The sequence below is a fragment of the Sminthopsis crassicaudata genome, chromosome 5, assembly GCF_048593235.1.
Source record: "Sminthopsis crassicaudata isolate SCR6 chromosome 5, ASM4859323v1, whole genome shotgun sequence".
NCBI lineage: Eukaryota > Metazoa > Chordata > Mammalia > Dasyuromorphia > Dasyuridae > Sminthopsis > Sminthopsis crassicaudata.
The window spans coordinates 134,961,275-134,975,020 of NC_133621.1; the positions used below are offsets into that span (position 1 = coordinate 134,961,275).

General features: G+C 34.7%; 1 protein-coding gene across 2 annotated transcripts in view; it reads right to left on the reverse strand.

The window, feature by feature from the left end:
• Window positions 1–13,746, reverse strand: part of ZNF277 (zinc finger protein 277) — a 156,142-nt gene that overhangs the window by 18,645 nt on the left and 123,751 nt on the right. For both annotated transcript variants that reach the window (XM_074268285.1, XM_074268286.1), the window contains exons 6-7: window positions 5,114–5,224; window positions 2,513–2,645 (exon numbers count right to left, since the gene is read on the reverse strand). In XM_074268285.1, the coding sequence (XP_074124386.1) occupies window positions 2,513–2,645; window positions 5,114–5,224 (244 nt within the window). The remainder of the gene's footprint in view (window positions 1–2,512; window positions 2,646–5,113; window positions 5,225–13,746) is intronic.

The following is a 13,746-nucleotide window of genomic DNA, read 5'->3' on the forward strand; positions in this document are numbered from 1 at the left end:
GTTGAGGAAAAAAAAAAAAACTTTACTGAATCCAATAATGCTTTTGTGGTCAATGGTTATCAATTTTAATTCAGCATTCATAACAACAGGAAAAAGCCTCTCCCATTTGCTTAGAAGAAATGTTAATGAAAGACAAAATTGCTATCTGGCATCCTATTCCATTTTAAAGTCAATAGAACTTCCATGCATAACTGCCCACTAATCTGCCGTATGTAACTAAAAATGAGTGGGTGCTCAGGTGGGTGGCCAACCCTAGGCTGATCTGGTGGTGGAGGAATTCTGGTACCAGCGTATTCTTCTTGTCACCATGGGAATGTTCCTGGCCCAGCTTTTTCAATCTCTGATGCTGCGGCTGCTATGACATCCATAGTGCTAGTAGTGTGTCCCAAAGATACCCCAGAGATTCAACTTTACATTTGGGATCTGTTTAGAGTGTTTTCAATTGCATAGATAGGCCTGAAAAGAGACATGGTAGCTGAACCAGGAATAAATACCTTGGCCCTTAGGATAGGACATCTAATAATAATAAGATTTATATAGTACTATATATATATATAATATAGCTCTGCCTACATTATCTCACAACAATTCTTTTGAGTTAGGTGCTATTCTTATTTTCAACAAGAAGAAAAAAATGGAGGGAGAGTGGTACATCCTATTTAATGGAAGTTCTGAAGTTGGCAGACAGTTGAGCTCTGGAGGGCTGAGCTGCAATAGGGCTAAAGGCAAGTGGGTATCAGCACTAATATGTTGAACCTCTGGGAACAGGGATATAGAACTAAGCTGCCTAAAAAGAAGTGAACCAGCTCAGTTTGGGAATGGAGCAACCCAAAGCTCTTGTACTGATCAATAGTGGGATTGGGTGCTTGGGGGGTTGCTGTACTTCCAGCCTGGACATAGTTGATAAGAAAGGAAGAAAAGAAAAAAAAAAGAAGGAAAGAAGAAGAAAGGAGGGAAAGGAAGGAGGACCAAGGAAAAGATAAAGCTTATTAAAATTTTTTCCTAGAAGTATTATATATAATTGCAAAAGCAAACAAAGACCTGAACTGGAAGCAACTTTAGAACAGTCAGGTGGGGCAGGGGATAGAGTATCAGGCCAAGAGTTAGGAAGATGCATCTTCCTGAGATCAAATCTGGCTTCATACATTTACTAGTTGTGTGATGCTGGGTAAGTCACTTAACCCTTTTTGCCTCAGTTTCCCCATCTGTAATATGAGCTGGAGAAGGAAATGGCAAATTACTCCAATATCTTTGCCCAAGGAAAACCCCAAATAGGATTACAAAGACTTAAAAGCAATACAACTGAAAGTACTGAATAGCAAATATATGTGGGTGCACTGAGGTACATGATCTTTATGAAGTCACAGTATGTAACAGCAAGGTCCCATGAATGAAGAGTAACAAGGAGTTGGCAGGGAGGGTGGATTTTCTGACTCTGAAGACTTACCCATCTTGGGAGGGAGGGCCATTCCTGCCCCAGAGACCCCCTTAGCCATTACACCCTCTTGCTACTAACTACATCAAGGCAGAACTATGAAATAGACCCAATGGTTTCCTCTTCCTCAGCTTTTTATGTCTTCCTTCCTTTCTGCCTTCAAGCTTTTTGTAACCTTGTGATAACCAGGGTTTCTTATGGCCATGCTTATGAATTTCTACTCTCCCGTTAATAACTTATGCTCTGTGCTTCTGATTCCTTTTAACCCTACTTAAAAATATACTTGGACTGTGACCACCACGAGTTAATGTGTTTGTTATTCTTCTCATGTATTATTTATACTTTGATAAGACTTTCTGGACACAACAGTCTAATACCTAGTGGGAAATAGTTTTGTGTAGCTAAGATTTTTAGGTGCTATTTGAGCCACGTAGGTGTTTAGTGAGCTTTGGCTTAAAATCTAATAGGAGCCCTCTCAGTCAGTGGGGAATTAAATTAACTCTTTGGCAAGAGTCAGGGTAGAACAGGGTAAGATGAGATGTGGGGAAAGGAGAAGGAAAAGTTGAAGCAGTCAAGTAGGAAGTGAGGCAGGGGTAGCCCACTATTAATGAGACTGGTTTTGGAGTAGGAGGATGGTAGATCTGAATTCTGGCTTTGCCATGTGACTTTGGGCAAAAAACTTGAACTCCCAGGTCCTCAAATTTCCTCCTTTATAAAAGAGGAAAGTGGGACTTCAACTTTCTCGTCCAGTTCTGATAACTGTTATGATCTAAGGCCTAAAGTCAATATATCCCACTTGAAAAAAATCTCATGAGTGTTTTGAAATTTATTTTAATTAAGTTGTTAATAAAGATTGCTGTTAATGTGGGTGACATTTTATTTTTTGTAATCCACAAATGTTTGTTCAGCTGTTTTATAAACTTACCATTCTTAGAGGAAATATAATTCTGAAGAGCCCTCCAGTTGCATTTTGACCTTTGTGCTAAGTAGCTTGTTCAAAAATTAGAGATGGGTCTTTAACAAGATTGTGTTTGCTATACTTCAATCAATTTTTCAATTAGAAAAGGAAAACCTTACCAAATAATTAATGACATAAAATCGGTCATATTCTCTATTCTTAGCATTGATCCTGCGATGCTGCTTTTTCCTCATGTGGTCCTTAAGTGTATTTTTGTCTCTGAAGAACTTTTCACAGTATAAGCACTGTAAGCTAAAATAAAAACGTAAATAATCATATCTGAACTGAAAATTTTCTCAATCTGCACAATAATAGTATTTTAGATTGTAAGAAGTTTTATGATCCTCTTTCATTGACTTTTGGGTCACTAGCAAGTTTTGACTCATTATAGATCATGGTATTGTCTGATTTACAAACATTTGTATTAAATTAAAACAAAAACAACAACAAAAAGGGAAAGGTTTTTGTGCCAGGGAATATCTTGGAAATAATAGAAAACATTGTGAAAATTTCCCAAATGCAAATCAGCTTCTTTTAACTAATTCTGAGCCCAATGCATTGCCCATCTGTAGTGCCTTTTTGTATTCAAGTGCAAACTTAAATTGGGAAGACCTTATCATTTATATGCATGATAATGGTGAAGGCTTCTGGTGAACACTTATCTCCCTGTATTATGCTCAATTTGATACCAATAGTCAGATAATCAATAATGGAGCAAAAGCTTTTAACTTGTAAACAATGGCTAATATAAGTAGTATAAAAGATATGCAGAAGGTGATGACAGAATATAAAGACATAGGAAGTAAGGAATAATATAGGTCAACTCCAGGATCTATTGTCTACTGGGATCCATGAAGTGTAAGATGATTAAAGGAAGGTCTCCAGAATATTGGTTGGATGGGAGTTAATTGGAAAACATGGACAAAAATGCACAGGAGGAAGAGAAGGTGGGATTGGTTTGTTCACTACACCAATGAAGAGGATACTTAGAGTGATAAAACACTGATTTAAACATTACTTATAATCACTTTAGGTCAATCAAGCTTTAAAGGGTCAAGAAAATGCTTTAAGAATTTGTGGATTTTTAGTTAAGGCTTAAAAATCTTATCCTGATATCATCATCATCTTAATAGGACTTTGCCTTTGGGATTAGGATTATTTACTATAATTTCTGATAGATTTTTTATCTTCATTCTTATAGATGGACACAGAAGCATAGTGAAGCTAAATACACTGCTTGGGATCAAGCGGTACTGATATGAAAATCAGAATTAAATGCCTGTTGAGAATTGTTCATTGCTTCTTTGGGGCTATGGGGACTTTCTAAAGAAACTTCAAAAAGATATTCAGTAACACCTCATTAGTTTGCTTTTACCAGGAAGGCAGGTGCTCCACATAAGTGCATTTCCCCTATAACTAAAGCTAAGTCCTTTAAGCACTGATGCTTTTAAAAGTTTAACTATTTCTGACAGAAATCCTTCTAAAATGTCACACACACTTTCCTACCTTTTTAAACAGGGAATGCTAAATATAGTTCAAGTTAATCTTGATGACTCAGAATCATCCTTATGAACCTTGATTACTGTCTCAAAAAATACTTGTTTTGCAGAAAAATTCTACCTATCCCTGCTTAATAAGGTGGGCTAGATTGACCAGTGTGGAGCTATGAAATGGACATCCAGAATGATGACGGTAAGCAATGAACTACAGAAGATGGGAAGGATTTTTTAAAAATTAAGTTAGAAAGTTCAATTTAAATCAAACACTTAAAAACAGGATGAAGGAATCACAGTCTTACAGCTGGAAGCACCTGGTTTAATTCAATTCAACAAATCTTTATTTAAGCTTCTATATGCAAAGTATCTGAAAATGTTTGGGGGTATAAATAGAAAAGCAAAATGGTTTCAGTGCTCAGAGAGGACAATGTGAACAATTAAGTGTACACAAGGTAACTTGAGGCTGGAGGGAGCACTGATTGGAATGGAGATCAAGTAAGAATTCCTGTAGGAGCAGAAAGTGAGCTCAACTGGAAGGATTCAAAAGAGATGGAGAAGGAGGCAGAGGATGGAACGCCAATTCTGGATGACTAACTTCAGAGGCCATTGTTGGGCTTAAATAAGATGATACCTACTTAAACCCTAATTTCACAGATGAGGCACAGAGTAGTGATATGATAATTATTTAAGGAGCTCTTATCCTAGATGGCCCCAGATTATGACTTTTTTTGTTCAAGGTCTTAGGTATATACAGGCTGTTCCAAAAGTGTTAGTACAGTTTTAAGTTTACTAAACTAAAAATACTAATTTTTCTATCTCTTCCTCCTCCCTTATTTCCAGAAGAGTCAGGCTAACATTCTAATTTGTTATTATTCAGTTTTTATAATCAGGGAAACCAGATAACCAAGCTATTTTTAGATCTGTCTAAAGTGAAACTCTGTGTGAAGACCCAAGAAACAACAGAATAAAGGACTTGGGAGTTAGTACATGGGCTTGGTGGCAGCTCTTTCAGCAACTCACAGCCTCCTTTTCAGATCTTTGATCCCATCCCAGATAATCCAAATTTCTCCATGTCTGACCGCTGATTAAACTGCATTTACAGTAAATGTGAATTAAAATGAAATGAAAATATAATCTAGAAAAATAATTTTCAATGCTCGAACTTAAAAAAAAAAAAAACTTCATTGAAATTAATGTGACTTTGAGGTATAAAACAGTACTCACTTGTCAAGCTTCTTCTGTAAGATCTCAAGAAATTCACTGCAGTGTACAATATTGTCTGGCAGCCCAATGTTGAAAGCATGCTCTCTTGCCATGTGGTTCAAAAGGACCGCCCTGCAATGAGATTAGAGATTAAATGAGATGATTTATAGAAATAATCACCAGCTAATAGTGAAGGGCAGCTAGGTAGTGCAGTGCATAGAGTGCTAGGCCCAGAGTCGGAAAGATCCATCTTCTTGAATTAAAATCTGGCTCAGACCCTTCCTAGTTGTGTGACCCAGAGCAAAATCCTTTACCCTATTTGCCTCAATTTCCTCATCTGTAAAAGGAACTGGAGAAAAACATGGAAAATCACTTGAGTCTCTTTGCCAGTTACTAAAGTCTGGTGACAAGACAGAAGTCAGCACAAGTGGGGATGGCCTGGGGCTTTGGTCTTTGTAAGTTTAGTTCTTTCCCAGGTAGCAGTTTGTCTTATTTCCATCTTTCATCCTATATATCTAGCTTGGACAACACTTTTGAGCTTCAGACACACCTATATTTCCAGCTGCCTTCAGGGCACATCTTTATCTGGATGTTGCACATACTTCAAAAACACAACAAGTCCCAAACTGGGCTTATTGTTCTTCCCTAAAAATCTGCTTCTTCCATTTGACTTCACCTTTTTAGTGTGTGGGTTCAATGGCTCGGTTTTCTTTTCCTTCCTTTGTCTTTGTCTTTTTTTTTTTTTTTTTAATCCCTATAGCTAGTTCCTTTTCCCTTCCTAATTCCCTTCCAAATGGGAAAAAAAAAAATCTTTCTGACAATTTGCATAGTAAAATAAAACAAATTCCACCTTGGCCATGGATTTGTAATGTAATGAAAAGATCAGCCAAAATATGTACTATGAATTCTGAAAAAATGACAGAATAGATAATGAAATGTACCATTACTTTATGGAAGAAGTGGAGGATTACTAGGGTACAACAGCATATATTTGTCAGATAGAGTCATTATATCTGACGTTTTGCTTGTTTTTCTTTGTCATGAGGAGAGATTGAAATAACTAAGATGTAAGAGACAAACATTTTGAATTAAAGGCATTAAAAAAAATTAAATAGAAAAAAAGTATGTCTCATTCTGATATGTAGCTTTGTGAATTCTAGTTTTCTTGATATGTTATCAGAGAATCTCAGTAGAACCAATATAGTCCAATGTAGGCTGAGAATCCCTTCTACAAAATCCCTAAAGAATAGTTACCCAGCTTGTCATTGAGACCTCTAGTAAAGGGGTCTTTTTGTAATCCTTTGAACTTTGGGAAAGCTCAAGTTCTTAGAAAAATATTTTTTTTCTTACAGGAAACTGAAATCCATCTATTTGATATGCCCCTTAGGACAAAGAAGAATGAATTTAATCCCCTTTCTACATGACAATCCTTCAAAAACTTGAATAACACTTTCATGTTTTCTCTAAGATTTTCTTCTCCATGTCAAACATCTCCAATTCATTTGGCAGATTGCTATATCACCTCAAAGCTTCCTTTAAAGTGTCTGGGTTATCCAGTACCAGTAATTAGTTATTATTGTTATAATTAATAACTATTAAAATAAACAGTAATTTGACAACCCATCTTGCATGGTAATTTAAGGTTTATCAAATAGGTTCTTCACCATAAGGAGGTGGGCAAGTCTCAGCTAAACCCCACCTTCTGCAAATAGCCTTTCCAGACATCTTTCATCTTTAGTTATCTAGCCTCTGAGATTATCTCCAGTTTATCCTATATATAAAAATATATGATATCTATCTATCTAGCTATATGTAGTTTAACATAGGTGTCTGTATGCTACCTCTCATATATATGAGGCTTATACCTCACATATATGCATATAGACATAAATATAGCTATAGATATACAGATATATATATATATAGATAGATAGATAGATATAAATAGATATAGCTTGTCTGTATGCTTCCTCTCCCAAAAGACTGTAAGCTCCTTCAGAGTAGGAATTTTCTTTTACCATTTTTTGAATTCCCAGCATTCAGCAGGATATCTGGCACATAGTAGGTCCTTAATAAATATTTTTTTGACAGAGTGATTGCAAGTACTACTAGTTTCATTTTACAGGAAATCTAGAGAGTGACTTTTCCATGATCATACAATTAGTATTATTAGGTTGTAAACTCATAAGAGCAGGGATTCTGCTTTTTCTAAATTTTGCATTTCTCCTAGCACAGTGCTTTTGCATAGTAAATAATGCATTATACACAGTAGGAACCCAATAAAGGTTTGTAGAATATATGAAATATGAAAAGTATTTATCTTTGAATATAAAATCAATCAAAAAGCATTTATTAAATGTTTACTACATATTAGGCACTGTTAGGTGCTGGACTAAGACAATAATGAAACAGTTTCTCTTCTTAAGGATTTTACTCTCAATTGGAATAAATAATATGTATACATGTGGTTTTACACAGAATAAAAACATGTCAAATAAATACAAAATTACTCAACCAATCAATAAGAATTTATAATGTGCTCCTATAAGCCAGATACTGTTCTAGACACTAGAGATTAAAATAGAAATAAATCTCTTCTCTCAGAGTTTATGCTCTAATAGAGGAGACAAGAGCTACACATATATATTTTTAAAAATACAATATAGTGGGGCATACCTTCAGAATCCAATCCTTCCTTTGCAACAACAACAACAAAATTCGGTTCTGCGCACATATATTGTACCTAGGATATACTATAACATATTTAATATGTATGGGACTGCCTGCCATCTAGGGGAGGGGGTGGAGGGAAGAAGGGGAAAATTCGGAACGGAAGGGAGTACAAGGGATAATGTTGTAAAAAATTACCTATGCATATGTACTGTCAAAAAATGTTATAATTATAAAATTAATTTTTTAAAAAAAGTGAAAAAAACAAACAAAGAAACAAACAATATAGTGGGGCAGCTGGGTGGTAGAGTGAATAGAGCACCAGTCCTGAAGTCAGGAGGACCCGAATTCAAATCTGATCTCAGATACTTCCTAGCTGTGTGACCCTGGGCAAGTCACTTAACCTCAATTGCCTTGGCAAAAAATTTATATATATATATATATATATATATATATATATATATATATATATATATATATATATAGTTAAACATAGGTAGTTAGGGTAGGAGGACATAGTAGAAATTGGGGAGGGGGGAAGATCAGATAAGGATTTATGTAGATGAGATAACTTGAGCTGTGCCTTGGAGCAACTTCGGGATTCACTGAAGTAGAGGTCAAGAAGAAGGCAGAAGAGAGGGCCAATGGATTTATCTCTTAGAGAGATAAATATCTTTTAAACAATGTCACACATTTGCTTACTAGCTAATGAGATGAACTAGAAGTCATATATACATGGGAAAGATGTGCACCAGAAATACATGAATCCGTGCCTGGATTAGGAGACCAAATTTGTGTTTATTTCTACTTGGGTAAAATAATCACAAGGTTCTAAAGATAAGCTATGCCTTTGCTCTCTGATCTGCAAAAGAAACTGCTTTTTACGTACTTACTTTTCTAAATTATGGGGAAGGAAAAATGACAGTGCCCTCTTACAATGAAAATGTTATTTAGAAAAGCCTAAAAACTGTCTAATCCCTCCCACTGTCCTTTTTTGTTTTCTGCCCCATACCATCACTGCAGAAGTACAATGGCCCCAGGGCCATTTTGTCTTTTTTTTTTTTTTTTTTTCCCCACGGATTGCCCAAGGCCAAAGAATTTGTCACCCAGAGGCAAGCCTACTGATGAGCTTCTGGGTTCGAGCTCAGCTACTCTGTTTCTTGGAAGGCAGGTACAGACTGATGCTAGGATTGTACCCAGAGGCTCTCTCCCCTAACGGACACATCAGAGTTTGTGCTACGCTGGGGAGCCTCTGGGAATCCGTGATCAACTCCACTGCACTGTGAGACATCAGAGTAGGACATTTAATACAAGCATCCCTTCACCTTGTAACCTAACCTTGAGTACAAGACAAGTCTCATTAAGGTAATCTTTCAGATGTGTGATAGAACCCAGTCTCCTTTGTTTCCTGGCTTGTCCTCCCCACCCTCTGATTTCCTGATATCTGACAATTTAATGCCACTGTCACTTGGCTGGGGGGAAAGGGTCATCTTTATTTACTCATTTCATATCTGCCATTTTGATGTGATTCATCAAGCCTGATATTTTAAGTTGTCTAACTTTACTATCCTGTTCCTAATCATCTGCTTCTCCATTACCACAAAGTGAGCTTCGTCTCCTAATTACAACTATCTCAGCCAGATTTTCAGTCTTTTTTCTTTTAATGTTTTTATCTTGTGTCCACAAGTGTTTTTACACATAATTATAGGTGATCTTTCACATAGGCAATTCTGATGAACTAAAGAATTCTTAGAATCACACAATTCAAAGAGATGGTCATAATTTTCAGAGATTCAATATTTACTATATTTATTTACATATTATTCTATTTCTACACTTCAGGAAAATAATCTCCCTACATAGTTTTTCCCATCTTCCCATAAATTTTTATTTTTATTGATATTTTATACTGACAGAATGAGCTTTTTGACAGACAAAAAGTCAAATGAATGACTACCCTAGTTGCTTTTCTTTGACTGAGGTCTAGAGATGAGAACAATTATCCCTTCTCTTTTTTTAAACTTAGCTTTTTTAACTTCCCACGAGGCTAAAATGCCAGCATTTTATTGTACTTTTTGGATCTTTCCAAGATAAAATAAGGAAAGGAGGAGACTGGTAGTTTGGGTTGAGATTATATCTAATCTTTGGGGAGCTGCGGAATTAGATGGACACTAGTTTCTCATTCAATATTAAACTTTTTTTTTTTTTTTAATGTGTGGAACTTCTGAAGGAAGGAAGAAATTTTAAGAAATCTGGATAGCAAGTGATGCTGAAATATTTAAGTTTTTTTTTTTTTTTAATATATATCTCTATTAAGAACAAAGACAGCTAAGATTTCATTCCCTCATTGTAGTGGGAAATTATCAGAGGAAACATGGAAGGAAGGAAATGAACTAGTAAACAGAATCTCAATAGCACATGTTCAGTACTTTATGGTTACAAAATACATGACATATGTTCTCATTTGATCCCCTTAATGACCTTATGAATGTACATATTACAGACATAACACCAGCATCAGTAGCCTCTCCCATGGAGACTAGATATAGTTATTGTTACTGCCTCGTCAAATCAGCTTTAAGGTGTTGGGGAATTGGCAGTTTAACTGTCATTTGTGACTGAGACTATTTTCTTGCCTAGGCTGAGTGAGGTATAAGGAAAGGGGATGAAAAGTACTTATTTCTTTACTAAACTATTCTGATCTTTTGCCTTACAAAGCAGATAAGGAAAGAAAATTCTTCTTGAGATAATTGAGAAGAAAAAATTCTTCTTGCTATCTTGAGATAAATGAATGATAGGACTATTATATAAATATGAAATTAAGCACTATAAGTGATAATCAAAGCTATTTTGCTGAAATTTTTCACCTTAAAAAATATAAATGACAATTTGTGCCAGTTTTATTATTGGTTACCTGTACTACAAGATAACTAAGTAGTCTTGCTAGGAACTTTAATATTTAAGTCTCAGTGATTAGCAATTTTGGTTTGTAGAAAGTAGCATGATTTTATTTTTTCTCACTTTTTTCTTTTTGATTTGATTTTCTTGTTTAAGATAATTGTATAAATATGTGTGTATATATTGGATTTAACATATATTTTTATCATATTTAACATATATTGGATCACTTGCCATCTAGGGGAAGGGGAGGGAAAGTTGCAACACAAGGTTTTGCAAAGGTCAGTGTTGAAAAATTATCCATGCATATGTTTTGAAAATTAAAAAAAAAAAGAAAGTGACTTGAACATTTGGAAGTAGCTTCAGTTTACTAAGCATGTATTGTTACCTCTGAGAGGTTTAATGAATTGTATTCAGAAACTAGTGAAGTTATGTCTTTGAACATCATGCTATTGACTCAAGTCCAAGATTATTTGCTCTACACCTTGCATTTGGAAAAAAAAAAAAAAAGGATTTTTGCACTAATAAAAAAATAAATACACCAAACAATCTATTCCATCTTCAACAGTTGAGTAGCTGCTAAAGTGATCTTCTTCCCAAAATGTAGGTCTGCCTCTATCATCTCCTATTAAGTGATTTAAAAACAACACAACAAAACAAAACAAAATCCAGTAGTTCTCTATAACTTTTAGGATCAAACATGAAATTGAGCACAGTTGGTAGCCCAGAGAGATAAAACTCTAAGTCTAAAATTAGGAAGACCTGAGTTCAAATGTGGCTATGGACACTTACTAGTTTTGTCATTCAGGGTAAGTGACTTGACCTCTGTTTTCCTCAGTTTCCCCAACTGTAAATGGAAATAATAATAGCACTTGCTTTACAGAGTTATTGTGAGGATCAAAGAGATAATATATATATATTTTTTAATGTCTTTTTTTTTTTTTTTTTTTTGGGAGGCTGGGGGTTAAGTGACTTGCCCAGGGTCACACAGCTAGGAAGTGTTAAGTGTCTGAGATCAAATTTGAACTCGAGTCCTCCTGAATTCAAGGCTGGTGCTCTATCCACTGTGCCCCTAGCTGCCCCCAAAGAGATAATATTTTTAAAAAGCACTTAACACAATGCCTGACACAGAGTAGGAGCTATATAAATGCTTCTTTCTTTCCCCTTCCCCTAAAATCCTCTGGCAGTTATGTCTATATCAACTGGATTTCAGATCATTTTCAGAACCATTTACCTCTTTCCTTTAAGTGCCTTAAAAATATGGACCCTGTTTAATCTCCCTTTGTGTCTCTTTGAGTTGCTTGTAATGATCTGAACAAAATAATATTCTTAATGTTTGCTGGATTAAAGATTCATCTATCATATCTATCCACAGGAAAGTTCAGCCATGTAATGAAAATGTTACCACAAATATTTTGGAAATGATTCTTAGGATCATAGATCTAGTATAGCCCTTACATTTCTTACAAAGCCCTTACAATGTAAAAGCTTTGAGGGCAAATACTGCTTAATTTTTGCTTTTATATCCCCAATGGCTAGCCTTGCACATTAAGCATTTAAGAAATGCTTATTGATTGATTGATGAGGAAATTGACAAAACGTAGTTTCTGAATGTTACAGTAATTGGTTCAATGAACCACCACTAAAATAAAACAAGTTGTTTCATTCTTTGTATGTTATTAGTGGTATTGACGGGCTGGTATTGAGGAACATGAACATCACATAGTCCCCACTGTTAATAATGGCATAAATCTTGAAATGGTTAATCAGGATTAGGTATATTATTAATGACAGTGGAACAGACCTTCTTTTATTTAGTTTTTTTTTGTTTCTAAGTGTTAGAAGAACTATGAAGATGGATAAGATACAATTTTTACTCTTGAGAAACTTATGGCACAAAAATGGAAGATTTTACCTACAAATGTGTACCTATAATTTCACATTTATGTTTGTTTTTAAGTTTCTTTACTTTATAGTATTTAAATTATTAAATTAAAAAAAAAAGAAGTTCAGTGCTAACAAATTACATAAGATTTAACAATCATTTAACTTGAAATACTCTTTCAGATAATCATCTAAGCAATTCCCTCAACATAAAAATAGGGATTTGTTTTTTTGTAGGCTTTTATTTTTATGTTAAATTCACTCCTTTGATTAGTTCAAATATATGTGGGTTTTTTTTGGATCAGACCAAGTCCCAATTAATATGGCAAAGTTATGGGAACCAGATTCATCACCTGCAAAACAAACTCAGTGATCTTTTTTTTTTTTTTATTTTATTTATATATTTTTTTGACAGTATATATGCATGAGTAATTTTTTTTTATAACATTATCCCTTGTATTCATTTTTCCAAATTATCTCCTCCCTCCCTCTACTCCCTCCCCCCCCATGACAGGCAATCCCATACATTTTACATGTGTTACAGTATAACCTAGATACAATATATGTGTGTAAATCCCATTTTCTTGTTGCACATTAAGTATTAGATTCCGAAGGTATAAGTAACCAAACTCAGTGATCTTTAACAAGTGAAGGGCTTGGCATATCAGGAAACACACTGTAAAACTCTGAAATAAAATATTTTAGGCAACTATGTCTTTTAAAAAAATCACTGCATCAATTAATTCCACTTGGTCCTTCAAGGTATTCTTAAATTTTGGTTCTTCCAGTATTAAGATTTCTTCTCTTTCCAAAATTTTTATTTCTCAAATAAATTTTTACTTGTCAATAAGACAAAAGATTTTCAGCCAGAGCCTCAATCCTGTTGCCTTTTACAAATAAACAGTTTTAATTTTTTTCATTGTCTTAAATATTTCAAGGTTGTTTCCTTGAAACATTTAGAAAGATCAAGTTGCACTCCATTCTTGCTGTCAGAAAGAATCTTGAATTCAGTTAAAATCATTTCACCAAGAATCTACTTAGTCTCCTCTTAATCCTGAACAGCAACAGCCTCAGAGTAATGACAATTGAGTATGATTTCTTTAAGAGGATATCAGATCTTGATACTTACATAGAATCAAAATATCTTTATTTTAATATTCTGTGTTGAGATTTCTCATTTTTGACCTAACTCATTATGAGTT